This window comes from Electrona antarctica (assembly GCF_951216825.1).
Source record: "Electrona antarctica genome assembly, chromosome: 13".
NCBI lineage: Eukaryota > Metazoa > Chordata > Actinopteri > Myctophiformes > Myctophidae > Electrona > Electrona antarctica.
Genome location: NC_136794.1, coordinates 4066126 through 4090946, shown reverse-complemented (window position 1 = coordinate 4090946; position 24821 = coordinate 4066126). Strand labels below are relative to the sequence as shown.

Below are 24821 nucleotides of genomic sequence, written 5' to 3'. Positions count from 1 at the left end.
AAGCCCCGCCTCTTCTCGGTTATGATCCGTCATGATTGGTCACTGTTCGGATTCGCGTGTCTGATTAGGTTCACGGTTTGTCAATCAACATTCGGCAGGAAGTTCAGTTTTATAGTTTAGTTAGTTTATTGATTGATTTTTGATTCAATGCTTTATTGACAGTTTGCATGGGCAAGCACAGAGAGGTAGAATACACAGTCTAGCTGCTAAAAAGGATGAACCCAAGAAAGTATATTTCGGTTGGTTTCCATTGCGGTCCTACTCCTCAAATAAGATATAAAATAATAAATAATTAATACATGATGTTGGTTAATTCAAGAATAGAACACAAATAACTTCCAGGACTTACTGTCGCTAACAACATGAAGCGTGACAATCTACAAGATGTGAGACAATATAGAACAAGATAGAAAAACACAGGATGATAAGATCAAATACGTTTGAAAAAAATAGGTTATTTGATTTTAGGCCTAATACACTGGTAGCTTTTCCAACAGTTAAGAAATGACAGGAAAGTGGCTGCTATCAATTCAAGTGCTGGTGACAGTATAGTTGGTGTATCTGAACCATGAGAGCCCCGGAGAAAAGTTGTGACACACGGCAGACAGCAGATCAGAGATGAGGTTGTATATTTAAATGCGCACGCCAGCCAGAGTGGCCTGACGTGCTCCACACATGGGTTGACGCCCGACTGACAAAGAGTCCCATCTTGGTCAACCTTTTAAGCAGTTTACATGAGTGTAGGGTGTCAACAGAAATATGCATATTCATGTCAACGAACTCCTTTGTCATACAAATAGCCACAGGAAGGCACATAGCCCTCACCACATGGGACCGGGTGTGTGAGCCTGGAGTGGAAGACATTCACAGACACCCTACAGACACCTCCAAATGAAAGTCAAGATGAGCACAGTAGCACACATTACTTAGAATTATGAATTCCAGATTCATCATAGTCATGTCATTTATTAGACTGGGATCATTTCACTTTTGAAAATTGCAGATCTGGTCTAGAGTGGAAGTGGATACGGAAAATGTGTGTGATACAGTGTGAATCACCGTCACGGATACTGACACTAGTAGACCGGATCTGAACACAACAAAGTCAAAGTCGTACGATTAGTCACAGACGTTACCATAGCATTTGACCCATCTCTTGGAACGGTGAGCCGCAGCGTGCGCCGCGCTCGGGAATCATTAGTTGATTTGACCCCCAATCCAACCCATTGATGCTGAGTGCCAAGCAGGGAGGCATTGGGTCCCATTTTTACAGTCTTTGGTATGACCCGGCCGGGGATCGAACCCCGACCTCCCAGTTTCAGGGCGGACACTCTAACCACAAGGCCACTGTCTGGTCAACAACAAACCATGGTCTCCCCAGGTAGGCCTGGTGACAAAATAAGTTATCTGGATGCTTCGAATCCAACGCACCCGGTCTGGCAGAGCATCAACCACTCCATTGCAGAGCTATGTGTGTCCCTGGCTGGCTGGCTGGCTGGCTGGCTGACTGTGTCCGAGCATGAAAATAGTGTTTGGTTGGTTTTCACCACCAAGTGTCACTGTTGTGCAGCCTAACACACACACACACAAACTGTATATATGATGATTTCGGGTGTGACAGTACAGTACAGTGACAGTACAGTATAGTAGAGGGACGCCCTGGGGAGGCCCACACGGTAACTGTCATTTCTCAACCGTTTCGGACGCGGGGCGGCTCGCCGGAACCAAGCCAGCACCCTGGACGCGTTCCTGTGGGTCTGGATGTTCCGGGGACCCACAGGGACACCCACATGGTAACTCTGTCCTTTCTCGATCGTTTCAGACGCGGGGCGGCTCGCCGGCACCCTGGCCACATTCCTGTGGGTCTGGAAGTTCTGGGGATCCCCACACGGAGTTGCACCACTCAGTTCACACAGGTGTGATTTTAGGGTGATCTTTGTCCCTGTGTTTACTTCTCGCTGTGGCAGTGACTGTCAGCAAGGGGTGTTTTGCGGGAGGAGTGGGACTGAGGCACTACAGGGAGACCCTCACTGGCAGGTGAGACAGTGATGTTGCTAGCTGAGAAAACAGTAGTCTAGCAAACAACCAAAACATGACTAAATTGAAGAAAAGAGGGGTTGAAATAATAGGCTACACAAAAAAAGACCATAAGGTGGACTCAACTGGACACCGACCGGTTTTCGACTTGCATGGGTCTTCCTCAGGGCTTGGCTAAAAATAACAGTCAACTAGGTTCAGTCCTCGACTCCTTATACACAATAGTGGCCAGACGGCCTATAATTACATCAGCATATAATAGCAAAATATATACCGAGTGGGCAGTGTCATCTCCGCCTGGCTAGAAGATCCTTTTCACCATTGTGTTCATCACTCAAAAACTAGATTTTCTGTCATTTGGCATTTTCTTCAAAACACACATTTGGCCAGTACTGCAGATTTCGGTGAAAGACTCACACACATTTGCTACACATGCTTTTGGAGGTGCTCGTACAGCGCCTTTCCTGTCCACCATCGCAGAGACTAGGGACACTTTTTAAACTAGCTCCTCGGCAGTCGCCCTACACACTTCCACTGGGTTTGAGCATAGATATATAAATAATAGAGACGGCACCGGAAGTCACTAATGTTGCTCTGGAGAGGGACGTCCGGAGCTCTCTGGTGGAGCTGTTGCCCCCGCGACCCGACTACTGATAAGTGGTTGAAGATGGATGGATGGATGGATGGATGGATGGACAGCACCGGAATGCAAGTGGATGGTAGGGGAATTATGGAGCCGTCTCTGTTATTTACATATCTATGCTCAAACCGAGTGGCAGTGTGTAGGGCGATGAGCTATAGTTTCAAAAAGGGGGTAGAGGTGCACGGTGCATCTGTGTCCATATAAGCCCAAACTGTGGCGTGTTCGTGGGAGGGGAGAGCAATCTTTGTTGCAGGGTGTTAGGGAGTATGGTCTTCTTTTCTACATGTAAGTGAGGAGCCTTTCAATCAAATATTCGTTCTTTCATCTTGCACCCGTTAATTCTGTAGCCTCGGCCCGGGAGGCGAACCCGGGTTCCCCCATTTCCAAAGGCACGGTATGTCGTTACCAGTCGACCAAAGGGCCCCACGTGGCTCTTTAGTCGACTAAAGAGGCTATACAATTCTCCTCTTTGATGGAAGGGTCGGTACATTTATTTCTTAGTAAGAACACCCGACTGTATCATCATCTTGCTTTCTCTTTCCTGCATATAAGAGTAACAGGCTATGAGTAGTGCCGCCGCCGCAGCCGAGACGGTGACGGCGAACACGACGCCGAAGCCAAATATAACTCCGGCGGCAAACACCGCGTTAACACAAAACATTGTTATAATCTCATCTCTATGACGGAGAAGCTATCAGTAATGACTGAACACGTGTTAATGTGTTGTGCTGGGGGGTCTGACATTATTATTTATGCCTCTGAACTCTCCCAAGTTGGTGCTTCACAGCATGCACACTGATTGGACCAAGTATTTCGATGTCATGATGGTTGCCATGGTAGCAGATATGAAACACTTTAGTCAGGACCTGGTTAAACGGGGAAACGGCCCCCTGCAGGAGTGTCTGGCAATGATCGCCTGCCCTTACTATCCAGGAATGGGTATGGTGTGATATCTTGCAACCTCTGCTCTAAAGGGTTCTCCTGGAGCCAGTATTTTATATTTTATTTTATATTTTTCACATGTTATCAATCAATCAATCAAACTTTATTGACAGCCGTAGCCAATAGAAGACAAACAACAATTAAAAACATACAAAACAGGTATAAATAAATACAGGGGTTCATAAAACCCCTGTATGTTCTCAGATCTCTTAATATCCACCAGAGACCACGTACCAGTCGTACCACGATCATGTCTTGCCAAAAATATGGAGCCGTGTGGAACTTCACATCTGAACATCGATATATGTCATCATGTTGATGATGTCAGAGATTGCAACAATGTACTGCAGGAACACCCCCCCCCCCACACACACACACACCTTTCTAGTGGATTGTCTGGAAAGCCCCTGTGAGCCAGGTTTGGTAGCACAAGTGTCAGATTAATGTTCAATGTAGTTATAAAGCCACAGTGTCACGGTTTTGGCACTTTACTGTTTTTAATTCAGTTTATGGACTCAACATTAATTCTCTATACCATCCAATGTGGTTGATTTGATTGATTGATTGATTGATTGATTGATTGATTGATCGATTGATTAGGCTACATAATTAACACGTTTAGTACAGGTACAGTTATTCATAAAGGATAACACAGAAAGCCCAAGGGGCTTGTGGTCCATTGAATATGATGTGTTATTGTTCAAATGTGTGAGGATGTATTTTCTGTGTATTTTCACTTTCCCATTTCTAAACTAAACCTACAAGCTTCTCTTGCAAACAGGAACAGACTGGATGCCTGACATTTCACTTCAGGGATATTGTTTCCCATCACATTGACTTTTTTAAGACTATTGTGTTTCTCAAAAACAAGAAATGTAGGCCTATAGCCAAGAAAATGTGGAACTTCTTGATAATACATGATAATTCATGCATGTAAAAAAAAAAAAAAAGCATTTTTGCAGCGAATCTCTATAGCTACACCAGCATTTAAAAAAGGTCACTATTTCCATTTGGCACAGATGGGCAGGGAGAGAAGTGCTTTGGTGGTGAGACTACAATTGGGCAAATCCAGTATTTGTAAGGACTTGAGCTGTTGGAAAATGATAAAGGATGATGGGAGAGGTCAGGGAACTGAAAAGACAAGATGGGAGAATTATAGCCTCTTGGAATGTCAAGTGGCAGGCCGGAACAATACTGTATGGCCAGACGGACAGAGTAGAACAAGATCCAAACTAGAAAAAGTGACCTTGAAGCTGCAGGTCTTTGCCAGGTTTGTAGTGTGTGTGTGAGTGACTGTGTGTGTGTGCGTGCGTGCATGCGTGCGTGCGTGCGTGCGTGCGTGCGTGCATGCATGTTTGCGCGCCTTCTATAAGGGGTGTTAAGCCATATCAAGCTAGAACCAGTACTGTATCTGGGTGATTCTCTGAGAAGGTGTGTCTTGTGCTTCATCATAATGGTAAATGGAAAATGGTGCATTTATATACACAATAAAACTTTATTGTCAGCTTTCACTGAAATTTGTTTTGCGTCCATGACGTCACCGTTCAAGATACAGACAAGACATACACAATACATTACAAAAGACACATTACAGGACACACATCACAGAAGCAGACAGGAACAAGAACAATAGAACATATCCTCTTGGTTTACCGATTTTGGTTTAAAAGCAGAACAGACTGGTGTACAAAAGAGTTCTTTAGCCTGTTTTTCTTATATTTCGGGACTCTAAACCGCCTCATGGAGGGCAACAGTTGATATTCATCATTTAAAACATGTAAGCGCCTTTATCCAAGGCACTTTACATAGATTGTGCATTACATTCCGCCATTCACACACACATTCATACACCGATGGTGGCGGAAACCATGCAAGGCACCACCCAGCACATCAGGAGCAATTAGGGGTTCAGACAGAGTCTTGCTCAAGGACACTTCGACACTAACTCTGGGGGAGCCCGGGTTCGAACTAGCAACCTTGCGGTTGCCATCCATCCAGCCACTCTAGCCCTGAGCCACCGCCACCCCCCATCATCATCATTCACTAAAAGGAAGGTAGGAAGGTATCAAGCATGAATAATGCCTACGCTTACTTTATATTTATCATGCAGATTGATGTCTCAATTAAACTAAAAACATACTATGCTTACTCAGCATACAAAGACAAAGACATAGTGAGTTATTTGTTATTGGTAAGGACCATCCATCAAAGGAGAGGATAAAACATCTGCCCACTGTTAAGCTCCAAAACGTACTTGTATTACTGGCGCAACGTTTCGACCCTTTTAATAATAATAATAATAATAATAATAATCTTTATTTATAAAGCGCATTTCGAAAACAATGTTTACAAAGTGCTTTACAGTGTCAAGGGATAACCAACAACAATCAAATGAAATGCATAAAAATAGACAGTGTAAGGGCCGATTCATACTCCTATTTTAGAGCCGAATAAAAGTCGGTTCGGCTCTGTAGAGCCTACAATGTGACGTCATTTGAGGTTCGGGGGGCGGGTACCTTCCTAAAGTCGGCTCTTCGGTGCTACTGAAAATTTCTGACGAGCCGAAATCATTTTGGCACTACAGCGCCGAAACAGCGGTAAAATAGGAGTATGAATCGGCCCTTGGACAATAATAGAACCAAGGCATATACAGGCATATACATATACATGCATGAATGAAAAAATGAGCAACATGATAAATCTAAGGAAAGGCTTTAGTGTACAAATGTGTTTTCAAATGTGATTTGAACGTTGACACTGAGTTAGCTAGCCTTAAAGTGAGAGGTAGGTCATTCCAGAGTCTGGGTGCCCGGGCAGCAAAAGCCTGGTTGCCCATAGTGACCAGGCCGAGTGGAGGGAACTTCCAAGAGGGCCAGACCTGAGGATCTAATGGTGCGTGCTGGCCTGTATGGTTACTTTTATAGGTCTTCATCAGGCAATTTTTGAGTGGTGCAAACCACTCCAATAACCAACTTTGTCTGTATGTACCTGTGTGACTGTGTACCTGTACGTGGGGCCACGTAGGGGTCAGCATGGTTGCTATGGTTAGTGTGTGCCGTCACTGCACCACTCAGTTCACACGGGTGTGATTTTTTAAACTAACAATTGCCGTATAGTCCCGAATATATGACGACTCTGACGACCCCCATTTTCAAGACTCATTTGTGGAAAAATAACATACGACCCAGTTTTTCAGGATGTTTCCATTGGAAACAATACTCAGGTCAATAGAGTATAAACATCATTAGTTAATGATAAAAAGGGAATAGGTACCACAGCACCCTATTCCAGGCCAATGTGAAAAGGGTGGGATATATTCCTCAGCCTAGTAAGAAAATGTGTGAAAGATTTCACGTAAATTGCATGCTGCGTTCATGATTTGAGGCTATTGTTCAAAACGGGGCAATCTTGCAAACTGTGAAAGCCAATTATAGCCAATTAGGATGGAATATGAAATATCAGACAGATCCGACTTGACTGTGTAACGATTTGTGAGATTTTTGGACAGAATCTGGAGAAGTAATATCAAAAAATGTGTTTTACAAAAGTCGGCCTCCTGGTGGCGCTATAAAAGGCAGATGTGGAAAATGCAGGTCAAAGGTTTGTCCTTGGCCTCTAGGGAGTGTGCATGCAACGTTTCACGCAGATCGGTGCAGTTTTAGGTGAAAAATGTGAAAAGCTGCCTCATGGTGGCGCTATAACAGGCCGTTCTGGAAAATGTGGGGCAGAGGTTCATCGTTGGCATCCAGGGAGTGTGTGTGCAAAGTTTGGCATCGGGTTAACGGTGCCGGAGATTAGCTGTACACAGACGGACGGAAGGACGGACGGACGGACACACACACACACGGACGGAGTGCAAAACATATACTCTCTCCCCATGCCTTCGGCCTGGTGGAGACAATAATTAGAAATAGAGATGGGACGATATGAAAATTACATGTTATGATTATTGTGGCAAAAGTAATGTGTGCAACACATTGATATAGAAACTCTACACTGATGATGACGCTGCCATGGAGATGGGAGTGAAGTGTGGCAATCTTATCGTTGCTGTCTTATTATATCTCCATATTCAAACTGTGTTTTTCGTAAATGAATGCCCTGCACAAGTAGGGCCTATACTTGGTCATTGTCAGTGTCAAAATTTACAGTTTTAAGTTTTTCACCGACAGATTATATGGCAACGGGTGTACTGGTCTATGCAAATGATGAATCAACAGTGCATATGGGCTCATTCAAGTACACAGTTAAGATTACAATTTAGGTTTATATTACTGGATGAATACTGACTCAAGTAAGTAGTTTGCCATACAACTGGGGGAGGGGGGCATCAATGGGGCCATTGCTTTAATTTTAATGTCTGGTAGGCCTACTCATAGATATATATAAACACTAGATAGCTCACCCGCGCTGTTGGCCAATGGAGAGCGACGTCGTTACGTGGCGGCCATCTTACCTCGGGACACATAACATTGTGTCTATGGGGCATGTACTCTTAAATGACCATAACTTGCTCAATTTTCAACCGATTTTCAAACGGTTTGGTTTGTTATAAACGTCAGAGACGTCCGCATACTTATATGATTTTATACGACGTTCATATAAAAAACATAAATTAAGCAGATAAGCGTCCTGAATCATAGCCACGTTGACAACGTTTGTAATAAACCAACCCGTTTGTAAATCCGTCAAGATTTGAGCGAGTTATGACTGTTTCTGTTTGAGCTGCCATTGAACATACTGTACTGTATCCCCGAAGTAAGATGGCTGCCGGGTGAACGACGTCAGAAACTCCGCCTTGAGCCATCTAGTGTTTATATATATCTATGGGCCTACTGACGTGCAAAAGAACTACAATGATGACCCATATCGTTATACCAGTTCTTGTAACTGACTGAATATCAACTCAGTGGTAAACCTATATACACAATTGCAAATTAGCCACTATCGTTCCACGCCACTTACAGACAAAACAATGCAAATCACACCTTCAATGAGTCATCACCTCTATATATGTGCTGACTGAATGACTGAATAACAAAGGTATTATTTTCTACACCACTATAGTCTTGCAGTTTCAGTCTGTTGTTGGTGTGACCGACCCCCCCCTGTTTGACCTGTAGAAAGTCTAACCCACCAACTATGTCCTGTACTGAACACAGAGATACCTTTGTGTTGTAAATGGTAAATGGTGCATTTATATAGCGCCTTTATCCAAGGCGCTTTACATAGATTGTGCATTACATTCACCCATTCACACACCTTTACAGAGATTGTGCATTACATTCACCCATTCACACACCTTTACAGAGATTGTGCATTACATTCACCCATTCACACACCGATTGCAGCGGAAGCCATGCAAGGTACCAACCAGCACATCGGGAGCAATTTGGGGTTCAGTGTCTTGCCCAAGGACACTTCGACATGTAGACAGGAGGAGCCGGGATTCGAACCGCCGACCCATGGATCATTGGACGACCTGCTCTACCTCCTGAGCCACAGTCGCCCCTGTGTCCTTTAGCACCTTTTGTACATTTGCACCACTGACTGATGTACCTTTTATGCAAACTGTTAATAAAGTATTCAATCAATTAAAAGGCCTAAAGCATGGATAAAAGGATAAAAGGATAAAAGAGAGGCAGTCAATACGTCATGCTGACAGAGACTGTGTTTTTCTCTCTCAACGCCCGTACAGTAGGCCTATGCCATGTTACGCATGCCACGTGCGCACACACACACACACACACACACACACACACACACACACACACACACACAGTCACACACACGCATTTGTGTGAAATGCTAAAAGTGCTCAGCCATCAATCAGGGTAGTATCAGTGTCACTGACCAGAAACAAACAGAGTTAGACTAGCTGTTGTTTAGTATCAGTGTCACTGACCAGAAACAAACAGAGTTAGACTAGCTGTTGTTAGAGTTAGACCTGTAAAGCGGGTGCAGTACTTAGTTTAGACAGTTTTTGGTTTAGACTAGTCATTACACCTAAATACACAACGAATCAAACTACGAAACAGTGTAACTGCCATGACCAAATCAGCTAAAAGTAACTTCATTAATGATAAAGCTCAGGAAAACAAAAACAATCCTCATGAGCTCTGGAAGCTACTAAACAATCAACTAAGCTATGGTCAGAAACTAAAAACCAGATTTTCGAACATAAACATCAAATCTGACAACACTCTCATCACTGACAACCTTGATGTGGCCAACTACTTGAATATCTTCTTTACAAACATAGCAACAACTCTGGTTAACAAACTGCCCTCCCACTCTGGGCTCTTTGGTGTAGAGCACATTACAACCTTCTACAAAAACCTAGGTGTTTGTAAAGACGATTTTAAACTAGTTATGGTAACAACTGATGAGATAATTAAGAAACTGAGTGCCCTCCAACCCCACAAGGCCACAGGCCATGACAACATTCCCTCCAAATTTCTCAGAGACTCAGCCATCTCTATAGCTCCAATCATCACCCACATAGTAAACCTCTCCATCAAACAGGGACAGGTCCCCCAAGATTTCAAACTGGCCAAAGTAACCCCCTTGCACAAGAAAGGGAGTAAATTAGACCCCGGCAACTACCGCCCTATTTCTATTCTTAGTTCCATCTCGAAAGTGATGGAAAAAATAGTCTATGAACAGGTTGAAAAGTATCTTGCCACTAATAAATTATTGTACGAGTTCCAATCTGGCTTCAGAACATCCCACTCCACTGACACATGCCTTCTCTATTTGAGCGACCACATCAAACAAGAGGTGGACGCTGGCAAATACTGCGGCATGGTCATGCTGGACCTCCAAAAGGCTTTTGACACCGTGAACCACTCCATACTGGTTAACAAGCTAAAAGCAATTGGTTTCGATAGCACATCAGTGAGCTGGATGCAATCCTACCTGGAGGGGAGAGAACAGATGGTGGAAGTGAACGGAACACTGTCCCCCCCCCTCCCAGTGAGCTGTGGCGTTCCACAAGGAAGCATACTAGGGCCTCTACTGTTCCTAATATATGTAAACGACATGACTTCAGCCTGTGACTGCAACTTGTTCCTGTTCGCAGATGACTCAGCACTGCTGGTCTCGGACAGGGACAAACTGCAGGTTGAAAATGCCCTCAGCTCTGAACTCGGTAGAATCTGCACCTGGCTCGCTGATAACAAACTATCTTTACACCTGGGAAAAACTGAATCCATTCTCTTTGGCTCTATTAGTAATCTCAGCAAGGCAAATGGCTTCTTGGTTAGAGTGGGTGACAATGTTATCACACGTAAAGATGAAATTACCTACCTAGGTTCCATCCTGGAGGCTAATCTTTCCGGTGATAAAATGGCCACCAACGTAATCAAAAAAGTCAACCATAGAACAAGATTCCTCTACAGGATCTCCTCACTGGTCAACAAAAACACCTTGAAGACCTTAACAGGAGCCCTTGTACAGGGTTTCTTTGACTATGCATGCACCTCCTGGTACCACAGCACCTCAAAGGCCCTTAAAACCAGGCTCCAGACTTCCCAAAACAAACTGGTCAGGCTCCTACTTGATCTAGCCCCCCGAACCCACCTCACCCCTGCCCACTTCGACAGGCTGGAATGGCTTAGGGTCGACGACAGAGTACAGCAACTTGCAATGGGTCTGGTCCACAAGATTCGATACACCACCAAGATACCCATGTACCTGTCTAGATACTTCCTTAATGTTAACGAAGTCCACACCCACAACACCAGAGGGAGTGCAACGAACCATGTACAACCCAGATTCGGCACAAACAAGGGACTAAATTATTTTCGCTCCTATGCCACCAAAATGTGGAACACCCTACCAACTGTCATTAAGACATGCGAATCCCTTGACTCCTTCAAAACCGCTCTCAAAGGGCACCTACGGATGGCTGCAATTCGAAACTGGCCCCCGTAAAATCTGAATCCCCCGCCCGCCCCCCCCCCCCCCCTTTTTTCCCCTCACTGTATATATTTCTTTTCCCTTTTTACCTCCTTTTTGATGAATTCCTGTTCTGTCTATAGAAGTGTCTATTTGTACGTCTCTAAATGTTTTGATGATTTGAACATGGTGGACCCTGTTGGAAACAAGTGTAATGCTTAATTGGGTCGTCCACTCACAGTTAACAGCCTTTGTATTGAGTTTGTGCTTGAAATGTACTGTAATTCTGCAAACTGTTAATAAATTCTTCAATCAATCAATCAATGGTTAGTCATTAGTCCTACAACTACAACCAATCTCAAACCCTCACCCTAAACCTAACCTCCCGCGGGGCTGTAGAGATAAAGAGGGGGGGCTGGGGGGGGAGTGATACCACGCTAAACACAAGACAAAGCTTTACTGATTACCAGATGTTAACATCATTCAGGAGGCACGTGTTGTGGGGGGGGGGGGGGGGGGGAGGTGTTGAAGGTGTGTGTGTGTGGGGGGGGGGGGGGGGGGGGTTCAGTGTCCAGGGACCCCACCCACCCCGGGAGTCTTAATCCAGCTCTGTGTGAAGAAAGGTAGGCGTTGTTCGACCAATAGGATTCTTATAGGGTACCTGGACACACGCCCCCCCCAGGTCTGCCTTATTAGCACAGAGCGCAGAGGACGCACACACACCGAAGGACCCTGATGAAGTGCACGGACCGTTTGATCTCTCCAACATGATTGCTACATTGTGCTTGACTGCTTGAGCTGGTGAAGAGCTAAACGTATCTTCATACTTCATAGGTGAAGTCTGCAGGATCCTGTTTTTACTGATTGACTAAGAGCCTGAGGATACGGTCAAGCAACAGCTGTGTGGTTTCCAGATTACATAGTGTTGAGATATTCTCCACCAGTCATAGAGTCGAGAACTATAGCTTTGACATGGCTTTGCTACAAACACTGAAGACGTCTCTGCTCAACAAGAGACTCTCTGCTGCTGCTGCTGAAGACATAGTTGGGATCGTTGGAAAAATCATAACAGAGTATGAGGACCAAGATTTCTGTTCCAAGCAGGAAATTGACCGCCAACGCAGACTGCTGGATATGGTTTTAAAACCAGAGATCAGATTACACCGATCAGGTTGGTAGCACTTCATCACACTGTAAAAACTGAGTTTGAACATGAATCATTCTAAGCACATTTACATACATTCATATTGTAAAAATGTCAAATGGTGAGATTACAGTCCATCCATCAATGATGGAAGTTTTTGTGTGCGTCGCATCGTGAGCTTGTAGATCGGCTAAATGGCCGAAATGTGTTGAAGTGGTTAATGTAATAAAATCTCCAAAGTATTAGTAACTCTAATAATTGCAGTGGAGTAAAAGTATACATTTTGTAGATGTAGGCTAGTGGAGTAGAAGTTAGTGGCAGCGGTGGCCGAACGGATAGCGGCGCGGTCTTGATACCGGAAGGTTCCTAGTTCGAATCAGCCGTCCGACACGTTAAAATTACCACCGCTGAAGTGCCCTTGAACAAGGCATTGAACCACTACGATGAAATGTGTTCTATGAGCAGGGCCTGGCTGGAAACAAGTTCTTGAGCTTAGCCCAGATACCCTGGGTAAATATAGTAATCATTTCATTTCAAGTAAAAGTATTGGAAATTGGATATACTCAAGTAAAGTAGGCTACAAATAGCTCTTAAGTAGCCTACAGTAGCCTACTTTCCACCACTGCTATTATGTTTTTAGATAAGTTTCAGTAATTAGTGAATTTAGCAAAAGTGGCACAGAAAAACAATGGATGGAGTTCAAACGTGTAATGGTTTTGTGTTATTTTGTCTCTTTCGTAGACTCCCTGCACCTCCCTGCGTGTAAAGAGGTAAAGAGGCCCAGTCTGGTCCAGGAGCAACCCGAACCTCCCCTGATCAACCTGGATGAAAACACAGAGACACAGCCGCTGGCCACAACAACCTCGACTCAACCCATGGAAACACAAGCTGACGTGTTCTATGGAGCATCAGCACGCAAATCACGCAAAAGGAAAAACGTGGAAGGACAAAAATCGTCTTCGAGCAACAAGCCGTCACACTTCCCGGACCCAGAGTCTCCAGAACCAATGCCTGCGTCCATGGAGGTTCAAACAGTGAAAAAGAGAAAGACGAGCGGGATTAGATGCTACATTCCATGTAGCATTTGTGGTGAATCTGTGTTAGATATGGAGATGGACAAGCACAAGGAAGAGGTTCACGTAGGGAGAAAATACATTAGAATTATATGTTGCTATTGTGACGAAGGATTTAATTTTTACTCAAAACACTGTATCTACTTGCATACTATGCAATGCATGCAAGTGCATGTAGCCCCATATGTGCCCTCTCCCTACGCTCATTGGGCACATCCACATATGGGGCTAAAGTGCATGCAGCTAAAACAATAGCCTGTTTGTAGATCCTACAAAATCGCTGTTTAAAGATCAAACATTCTACAAAAGAAACTCAGTGGCAACAAGCTCTCAAGCATTATTTTGTACCTCATTGCATTTTCATCAATAAAAATGTATTAAAAAAATCAGCATACTTTGTTACTTAATACAGGTGCATACAGCAGTGGAATGCTTGTGTGTCATACTAACATCAACTCAACAACAACAATAATATTGGATATGATACGAAAAAGAAATTAAATTGATTGATTGATTGAAATATGTATTAACAGTTTGCAGAATTACAGTACATTTCAAGCACAAACTCAATACAAAGACTGTTAACTGTGAGTGGACGACCCAATTAAGCATTACACTTGTTTACAAGAGGGTCCACCATGTTCAATTCATCAAAACATTTAGGTACAAATAGACACTTCTATATAGTCAAAGAACAGAACAGGAATTCATCATAGAAAGAAAGCAAGATTATATAATTCAATAAAATAAAAAAATATATAAATGAGATAGTGATAAACCGTAGGATTCTATAGCATCTGTCTACAACATGGTATTTCGTTACATTACATTTTTACCATTTGTGGTCAAAACAAATAACACACACTCAAACCATCTTCCAAAGGGATGGGAAGTACTACTATCCACACTACAGATTACTTAGTAAAGGAAAAAAGGGTACATTACTTGAATAAAACATACGACTATAAAATATACAAATGTAGATACAAATCTACAAGTATATCTATGAGTATTATACATGAATACATTTAAAGCTGCACATATAAATGTGTCCGTTATGGTTGATCAAGTTGCCTGCCTGATCGAGGTGTCACTGGTGTTAGAGCACATAAGTGGCTGCACGATTGCCAGTGTTTTACCCTCAGTCTTTTTAAGCATGCAAGGATGGACTGGACCAATTAACTCATTTCCCTCTGATTAATTAGGTGTAATGTACAGTGAAGAATGACATTCTCACTCTTTCTCTGGCCATAGATGCTGGCCAATAGGAATCAAATCTTTGTATCTCATATACTGTATAGGCCTAAAAAAAAGAAAATATTCACATTTGATGTCATTGAGAAGTATTCATGAGGGGGGCACGGTGGCACAGTCGGTAGTGCTGTCACCACTCACCTCACAGCTAGAAGGTCCTGGGTTCGTCCTGGGTTCGATTCCCGCTGTGGGCGTGTTCCCTCCTCCACGTCATCATCAGTGCCCATACCAGAGGCGGGGTTGGCGAAAGGGCCTTTCTGTGTGGAGTTTGCATGTGCTCCCCATGTCCCCCCCCCAGGTTGGCAGAGGAAGTGTAGCGCCCAGGATTACATTAGATAATTGACACTGAAGTATTCATGAGAGAAGTGTTTTAGAGATTCAAGATTCAAAGGATGTATTTGTCAATCAATCACTCGTACAGGTAAAAATTGTAAATTGTAAAGTAGTGAAATGTTGGCATGGCATGGTCTGCAGACTGTGCTAACAATAACAATAATGATATGGCATATAGTGGGTTAAGTAAAAACCTTTCAACACCATTGGAGAGTAGGGGAGAATAATTTTGGGTCCAGATATTTAGAACATATAATAAAAGGTATACACATACTGGTACATACCAGTAATACACATATACAGTAGTGCAAGTAGTATGTGCAAACTACAATAAGAGATACGTACACATTCATGGCAATTTTGTATCTTTCAGGGGCTGTTGACCAGCTCAGTGGCCTTGTGGTTAGAGTGTCCGCCCTGATACTGGGAGGTCGGGTTCAATCATACCAAAGACTCTAAAAATGGGACCCAGTGCCTACCTGCTTTACACTCAGCATCAATGGTTGGATTGGGGGTAAGTCCCTGCGACATACTAGCGTCATGTCCAGGGGGTGTACTTGTACATCAAGCTGCCTCACTGTACAGAAACAGGAGATATGCTCCTGCCCTATGGGCCCCATGGCTCGGCAAGGCTTGAATTGCATTGCATTGCATTGCATTGCATTGCATTGAATTGAATTGAATTGAATTGAATTGAATTGAATTGAATTGAATTGAATCGAATCGAATCGAATCGAATCGAATTGAATTGAATTGAATCGAATCGAATCGAATTGAATTGAATTGGTTCCTCTGTCCTCCAGCAGTCTGCCTCCTTCCCCTGCTCCTCCCAGCTGAGGAGCAGGGTCAAGTGAGAGATTCTCCTCTTCATCAGCCAGTTGACTCCACTGGGCCTCTGCTCAAGAGACAAATAAAACAGAAGAAAGAAATAAAAAACACTAAATCCCCACATACATTGAACTGTTATTATGTAATAATTATTGGACTTTTTAAATCTGCTCTGAAGAAGGCGGTCACCGAAACGCGTTAGCGCTCTCTCGAAAATGCATCTGAGCCAGTATTGCACCTGTCTAGTACTAACTAGAAAAAGTGCCCTTCCGGGCACAGGTCTCCACCAGGAGGATAGGAGTGTGTGTGATGTTTGGCAAAATGTTTAGGAGGATGTTTTTTTTTTTTTTTTTTTTTTTTTGCAACAATTTTCTTAATTTTGTTGAGGAAATGCAGAGCCAGATCACCCATAGCATCTCTGAGGATAGAATTCTGGATGAGCAGGACATGTGCAGCATTTTGTACAAAACAGGCCACTCCTGAAAACTTTGGAAGGCAATCTTAGCCAATCAGTGTACAATCTGAGAAATCCAACAGACTCGTCTTGATCACATGACTACAGAGATCATGTGTACCGATTGCCATTTCTTCATACGCCTTTGATGGCAATTGGATGATTTGAGGCATTTTGTTCCAAAAATGTGTTTTGCAAAAATCAACCTGTTGGTGGCGCTATAACAGGCCAATGTGAAAAGGGTGGGATATATTCCTCAGCCTAGTAAGAAAATATGTGAAAGATTTCACGTAAATTGCATGCTGCGTTCATGATTTGAGGCTATTGTTCAAAACGGGGCAATCTTGCAAACTGTGAAAGCCAATTATAGCCAATTAGGATGGAATATGAAATATCAGACAGATCCGACTTGACTGTGTAACGATTTGTGAGATTTTTGGACAGAATCTGGAGAAGTAATATCAAAAAATGTGTTTTACAAAAGTCGGCCTCCTGGTGGCGCTATAAAAGGCAGATGTGGAAAATGCAGGTCAAAGGTTTGTCCTTGGCCTCTAGGGAGTGTGCATGCAACGTTTCACGCAGATCGGTGCAGTTTTAGGTGAAAAATGTGAAAAGCTGCCTCATGGTGGCGCTATAACAGGCCGTTCTGGAAAATGTGGGGCAGAGGTTCATCGTTGGCATCCAGGGAGTGTGTGTGCAAGGTTTGGCATCGGCCGGGTTAACGGTGCCGGAGATTAGCTGTACACAGACGGACGGAAGGACGGACGGACGGACACACACACACACACACACGGACGGAGTGCAAAACATACTCTCTCCCCATGCCTTCGGCCTGGTGGAGACAAATACTTGTTTCTACACCCCTCTGAGGAGTGGAGATCAAGTGCAGATGTTTCATCCTCTTCTTGATTCTCGCCTTGATGCCTCGATGTCTAGCACCACCTGGCCTAAATACAGGCATTAGATGTGCACACAATCTTCTCTGTTGAAGTGGACCAATCCAGCATTCATCTTCGAGCTACTTATCCAGAATTGGGTCACGGAGGTAACAGTTCCACTTCCAGCGAAAAGAGAATCCCTAGGCCTGACGTCGAAATCTTCTAAATTCTGACAGTTTTTTCTGAAATACCCATGTATCTATGTCAGTGGTGCTCAATGTTTCACGCCAAGGACCCCAAAAATTATATGTAATTGGCCACCGACCCCCCCAACTGAAAATATGTTGTTCCAGGTACCTCTCAGAAGCAAAGATTTGAGTTATAAAAACATTCGCTCTGAAAGGATATATATTCAAAGATTTGTGCCGCATTTTCACGATTTTTCAAAAATAGCAGACCTACAAGCTACTACAAGCTACTACTATCTACAAGCTCATAGCGCGGTACCGAGTGCCGCGCTATGAGCTTGTAGATCTGCTATTTTTCAATAGCTAAAGTATAACATAATGCTTTAAAACACCAAAAGGGGTTCCCGCCCTGAATGGGTTTTAACTGGAGGTCCAGTTCATCTGGGGGAACTTCTCCCCATGCCTTCGGGCCTGGTGAAGATAAAGACGTCACGGTTGCTATAGCAACCGTGACGTCGTCAAAACACTCCAATCAGCACGCAGATGTGTGACACATCAGTTTGGGGGGGTATATAAATGAACACGTTTTCAGGAATCGTCGAGTCACACCAACAACAACAATGTCTAAGCAATCTTGGCCCGAACTTCTTAAATCGTCAAAGAAAACGTCTTTGGTAAAGGACGGACTGAGGAAGGTCCACTATCACTTTACGGACGGGAGGGAAATGGCGGAGGAGTACGATCTACAAACGAACGAGCTCGTCCTGAGGAAGTGGAAGCACAAAACCTCCCTGGGAGCTCAGGGCCCGTGGCAGATAGAGGTCGGAGAGCCTCACGTTCCCACGACCGTGGCCACCATTTTGGAATCCGAGGGGATCAAGGAGAACCGCGTCAATCCCACGTGCTCTCGTAAAGACACAAGGACCAGTTTCCAGTGGAGGATTCGGAACCTTCCCTATCAGAAAGAGGTCTTCAGTGTCTCGGTGGAGCCCGTCGCACGGCGCTGCGTCATAAGGACCTCGAACAAGAAGTACTATAAGACGTTCGACATCCCCGACCTCGACCGGTGCCGGCTGCCGCTGGAGCATTCCGCCCTCAGCTTCGCTCACGCCAACAACACGTTGATCGTCGTTTACAAGAAGCCCACGGAGATACTGGCCCTCGAGCACGAACTGATGAAGGAGCTTAAGATGCTGAAAGGTACCGGTGATGGCGATGTCGACTGCAAAACTCAGTGAAAGTCCACAAGTAAGTTGTTCTTTTATTGCCCTACAAAATACAAAAGACTGGAACGGAATGACCTAAATGGCTTTCGGGCCTGAGGTTATGTTTTCGTCTCTCTCTCTCTGTTTGTGTGTGTGTGTGTGTGTGTGTGTGTGTGTGTGTGTGTGTGTGTGTGTGTGTGTGTGTGTGTGTGTGTGTGTGTGTGTGTGTGTGTGTGTGTGTGTGTGTGTGCGTGCGTGCGTGCGTTCATATTTTTCATATATTCGTATAACTGGCTTCCAAAGTTTATGGAAGGGGGCAATTTTACATAATCATTTGTGGTTTGATCGTCCCCAAATTTGAATTGAGGGGACTCTACTACGCAATGCAAGGCTAAAAGCTATTTCATTCGGTTGTGGCAATTCAGTGCCACAAATGCAAGAAATGTCTTTTTTTGGGGCAGAAACAAGTCAATCTACATCAATCAGCTGATCAGACAGTGTATCAAATAAATACAAACTAAAGGAGTTAGTCTATGGGACTAGACCTCTGCTGTTATAGTCTATGGGACTAGACCTCTGCTGTTTTAGTCTATGGGACTAGACCCCTGCTGTTATAGTCTATGGGACTAGACCTCTGCTGTTATAGTCTATGGGACTAGACCTCTGCTGTTATAGTCTATGGGACTAGACCTCTGCTGTTATAGTCTATGGGACTAGACCTCTGCTGTTATAGTCTATGGGACTAGACCCATGCTGTTATAGTCTATGGGACTAGACCTCTGCTGTTATAGTCTATGGGACTAGACCTCTGCTGTTATAGTCTATGGGGACTAGACCTCTGCTGTTATAGTCTATGGGACTAGACCTCTGCTGTTATAGTATATGGGACTAGACCTCTGCTGTTATAGTCTATGGGACTAGACCCCTACTGTTATAGTCTATGGGACTAGACCTCTGCTGTTATAGTCTATGGGACTAGACCTCTGCTGTTATAGTCTATAGGACTAGACCTCTGCTGTTATAGTCTATGGGGACTAGACCCCTGCTATTAGTCTATGGGACTAGACCTCTGCTGGTATAGTCTATGGGGACTAGACCTCTGCTGTTATAGTCTATGGGACTAGAGCCCTGCTGTTATAGTCTATGGGACTAGACCTCTGCTGTTATAGTCTATGGGACTAGACCTCTGCTGTTATAGTCTATGGGGACTAGACCCCTGCTGTTAGTCTATGGGACTAGACCTATGCTGTTATAGTCTATGGGACTAGACCCCTGCATGTTAGTCTATGGGACTAGACCTCTGCTGTTATAGTCTATGGGACTAGACCTCTGCTGTTATAGTCTATGGGACTAGACCTCTGCATGTTAGTCTATGGGACTAGACCTCTGCTGTTATAGTCTATGGGACTAGACCCCTGCATGTTATAGTCTATGGGACTAGACCTCTGCTGTTATAGTCTATGGGACTAGACCTCTGCTGTTATAGTCTATGGGGACTAGACCCCTGCTGTTAGTCTATGGGACTAGACCTCTGCTGTTATAGTCTATGGGACTAGACCCCTGCATGTTAGTCTATGGGACTAGACCTCTGCTGTTATAGTCTATGGGACTAGACCTCTGCTGTTATAGTCTATGGGACTAGACATCTGCATGTTAGTCTATGGGACTAGACCTCTGCTGTTATAGTCTATGGGACTAGACCCCTGCATGTTATAGTCTATGGGACTAGACCTCTGCTGTTATAGTCTATGGGACTAGACCCCTGCATGTTATAGTCTATGGGACTAGACCCCTGCATGTTATAGTCTATGGGACTAGACCCCTGCATGTTAGTCTATGGGATTAGACCTCTGCTGTTATAGTCTAGGGGACTAGACCCCTGCATGTTATAGTCTATGGGACTAGTAGACCTCTGCTGTTATAGTCTATGGGACTAGACCTCTGCTGTTATAGTCTATGGGACTAGACCTCTGCTGTTATAGTCTATGGGACTAGACCCCTGCATGTTATAGTCTATGGGACTAGACCCCTGCATGTTAGTCTGTCGCATGTATCAGTGTTCCAACATTGTGACCTCGCAATATATGACTTCAAGAATGTATTAATTTGTTTTAATTTTCAAGATTGTGAAACAAACCTGTTAACCTAATGAATTATCTGGATGTGAAATAGCTAATCAGACTGTCACAGACTTAATTAAGTCACCAATTTTGGTGTAACATAGTGACCCAATCGAGCCTACTATACGACAGCGTGAACTCCGTGAACTGAGTTGAACTTAATCCATTTTGGGCGGGAGCCGGGAACCCCTTTTGGTGTTTTAAGCATTATGTTATGCCTTTAGGCTATTGAAAAATAGCAGATCTACAAGCTCATGAACTTGGGTTAGGGTTATGAACTTGTAGGTCTGCTATTTTTGAAAAATCGTGAAAATGTGGCGCATCTTTGAATATATATTCTTTCAGCGCGAACGTTTTTAACTCAAATCTTTGCTTCTGGGTGGGGGGGTCCCTGGAACAACATATTTTCAGATGGGGGTCGGTGGCCAAATACAGATAATTCTGGGGGTCCTTGACAAGAAATATTTTGAGAACCACCGACATAGAAACATGGGTTTTTCAGAAAACTTCAGGATTTAGAAGACATTTGTAGAATCGTCCTCAGGACTAAATGGGTTAAGTATAGGGTATAGTTCTGAGCAGAGGTCAAGAGGTGGACTAACTGGTGTTAGTGATAGTGATATTGGTGACAGTGGGCTGGATGCGATAACAATGTGGACGAGGTTCTGAGCTCCCTGAGCCTCGTGGCAGTGAAAATAATCCCTTTTTCCCTTTGCTTAAACAGCTAATGAATCCAGGGCCATATGCTGCGCGGCATTCAAACACTAAAGGATCAGCAACCAGAATGTCAAGATTTTGCAAGGCAAGAACATAATAATACAGTTCCCACAACAGGTTGTCGCGTGCACGTGTGTGTGCGTGTGTGTGTGTGTGTGTGTGTGTGTGTGTGTGTGCGTGTGTGAGTTTTATTGGTTTTAATTCTTATTTTACTTGTTTCTAATGAAGTTGCCCTTTTTTATATTCCCTGCCCTGGCTCCCACACATGTAAAGTGTCTTTGATTATTATTATTATTATTATTATTATTATTATTATTATTATTATTATTATTATTATTATTATTATTATTATTATTATTATTATTATTATTATTATTATTATTAAGGCATGTAAGTCAAGTGATGTATTGTATATAGGTCTGCTCTTGACATTTAATCAGCTTTAGAGACGTAAGGATTCAGTCATGATGAAATATAGAATGTAGTAAGAGCTTAAAGGAAGATGAGCATATACAGTGGTACAATGCACAAAATAGTAACTATAAGTACTTTTACTTAAGTACTGTACTTAAGTAGCCTACAATTTTGAGGTATTTGTACTTTACTTGAGTATTTCCAATTTCCAGTACTTTTACTTCTACTCCACTACATCTCAGAGGCAAAATTTGTATTTTTACTTCACTACAATTATTTGAAAACTTTAGTTACTATAGTTACTTTGGCGATTTCAATTTTGATTAGAAAACATACATTAACCACTTCATACTTCACACTTCATACATACCCAAAATAGCCGATCTACAAGCTCACAATGAGTCGCGTTGCGATGCATTGTGAGCTTGTAGATCGGCTATTTTCAATAGACTTTATACACATTTTGAACTTGTAAAATGGAACATTCTGCAATATGAATACTTTTACTTTTAGTACTTTAAGTACATTTTGATGCCGATACTTTTGTACTTTTACTCAAGTACATTTTCAATTCCGTACTTTTACTTGTAACAAAGTAGTTCTAAATTGCAGTATTGGTACTTTTACTTAAGTAAAACAATTGAGTACTTTTTCCACCACTGCAAAATACCCAGTTCACTATAGTAGCTTCCAAGAATCCGAATAAAGTTCATTGGTTTCTAGATGTTTCTGAATACTCTTAAGGGCTCCATTTTCGTCACAGCTAAACCCCTAAGGCCCGACTCACACGGTCGCAACAGATTGATGTATGCTTGTTGTATGAGATGTATGCTTGTTGTAAGCTCTCAATGCATTTCCAATGGGAGTCACATGGTTTGACACAACATTTGTGTTGTATGAGGGGGAGGGGGGCAGTCGAAACACAGCCGAAAGCCATACAACAGCTTGTAGTCCAAAATGTTGTATCAAACCATGTGACTTACATTGGAAATGCATTGGGGCGGCCATGACACTTACAACATTCATACAACAAGCATGCATCAATGTTTTAAAGGTGTGAGTCGCCCCTTATCCCTAAACTTCTTTGCCTTTTTTTTTACTATTTTGAAAAACATTTTTGAATAGTTCAACTAGCCAATCTACATTGACACGTTGTGAGCTTGTAGACTGGCCATTTTAGCTATTCAAAAATGTTTTGCAAAATCGTAAAAAAAAAGGTAAAGAAGCTTAGGGATAAAGGGTTTCGCGGTGACGAAAATGGAGCCCCCTTGGTCTTATAGCTTAGAGACAGGGAGAAATGGGCATATTTGGCAATGCACAGGCATCAATAGACATCTATGTTATTGCGAACGCAGTGAGCATTTACTATGAGACCCAGCAGATCATGTCTGTGTGTCTGTGTGTGTGTCACGCTGTAACACCACCCGCCCACCACCAGAGGGCGCAGCTGTATCACACACAAAAACAAAAACACACGCACACACACACACACACACACACAACTTAACTTAAAAAAAAACATAACTTAAAAAAAAACTTAACTTAAAAAAAAAAGTTAAAAAGAAAACTTTAAAAAAACAAAAGAAAAGTTAAAAAGAAAATACTTTAAAAAAAACTTAACTTAAAAACAAATCTTAAACAAAAAAAATAGAACTTAAAAAAAACCTTAAAGTACGTAATTTATTCTAATTGTTATTGCAATTTACGAGCTGCGTTCGCTTCCCGCGTTCGCGCGTCTTACTTGTACATTTTCTACATGCGTGAGGAATTGGAATTCCCTTTCAATCGAGGCGGTGCTCTTTGTGGAAAGAGGGATGCATCACCAGAGACCAGTGTCGCTGTGTCTAATGTCTATATGACATGATAATGGAACATGGCAGGGGGCTGTGTTTCCATGGTTAGGGGTAAACAGCAGCTATCCTTTTCGGTGATATCAGTTGCCATGGGGGTTACCCTTGAAATGTGGTAAAGTTTACCGTTTCCAAGCAACCAGTCTACAGGGCCTCACCATACAGTACTGAGACCGCACTGACACCGTAGAGGGCGACCCATGTTGCATTTCAATAACAATGGTGAGATAGGACACCCCCTTTCCATGTAATTCAATATCAGCCCATTCAAGGCAGTGTGGAGGTCGACTATTTACCTGTTTATGTAGGCTATGGTTAAGTTTACATTGCTGTGTTTCTCAAATGGGGTGGTTACATGTACCCCATAGCTACCCCTAGGGGTATGCGGAAGTACAGCCAAATGTGAGGTCAAAACATGCACACAATACAAAGGCAACAAAGGTTTTCAAACTCAAAGTGTAACCACGGTTTTTGTTTATTTTGTCAAAAACTATCAAATTGTTAGTAAAATTCCAAACAAACAAGTTAAAAGACAAAACAAAACATAAATCCGGTGTAAATACTGTGTAACAACAGAATGTGAACTCAACTAACAGGGATTGTGAAAAATGAAGAAAAAAACACATTGATAAAGTGCTAAAAACCAAATAAAAATTAAAAAACTATTTGCTGTTTTCTTCTGAACATCCATCCATCCATCCATCTTCAACCGCTTAACCGTAGTCGGGTCGTGGGGGCAACAGCTTCACCAGAGTGCTCCAGACTTCCCTCTCCAGAGCAACATTAGTGACTTCCTCCTGGGGGATTCTGAGACGTTCCAAGGCCAGTGAGTCGATGTGTTT

General features: G+C 43.1%; 1 protein-coding gene across 1 annotated transcript; it reads left to right on the top strand.

Moving 5' to 3' along the window:
* Positions 1–18293: 18293 nt before the first annotated feature.
* On the top strand, positions 18294–18911 carry LOC306935168 (protein DPCD-like; the record flags this gene model as incomplete). The annotated part of the gene is made up of 1 exon (XM_079518081.1): positions 18294–18911. One exon carries the CDS (start codon positions 18294–18296, stop codon positions 18909–18911), a length of 618 nt encoding a protein of 205 aa, XP_079374207.1.
* Positions 18912–24821: the final 5910 nt, after the last annotated feature.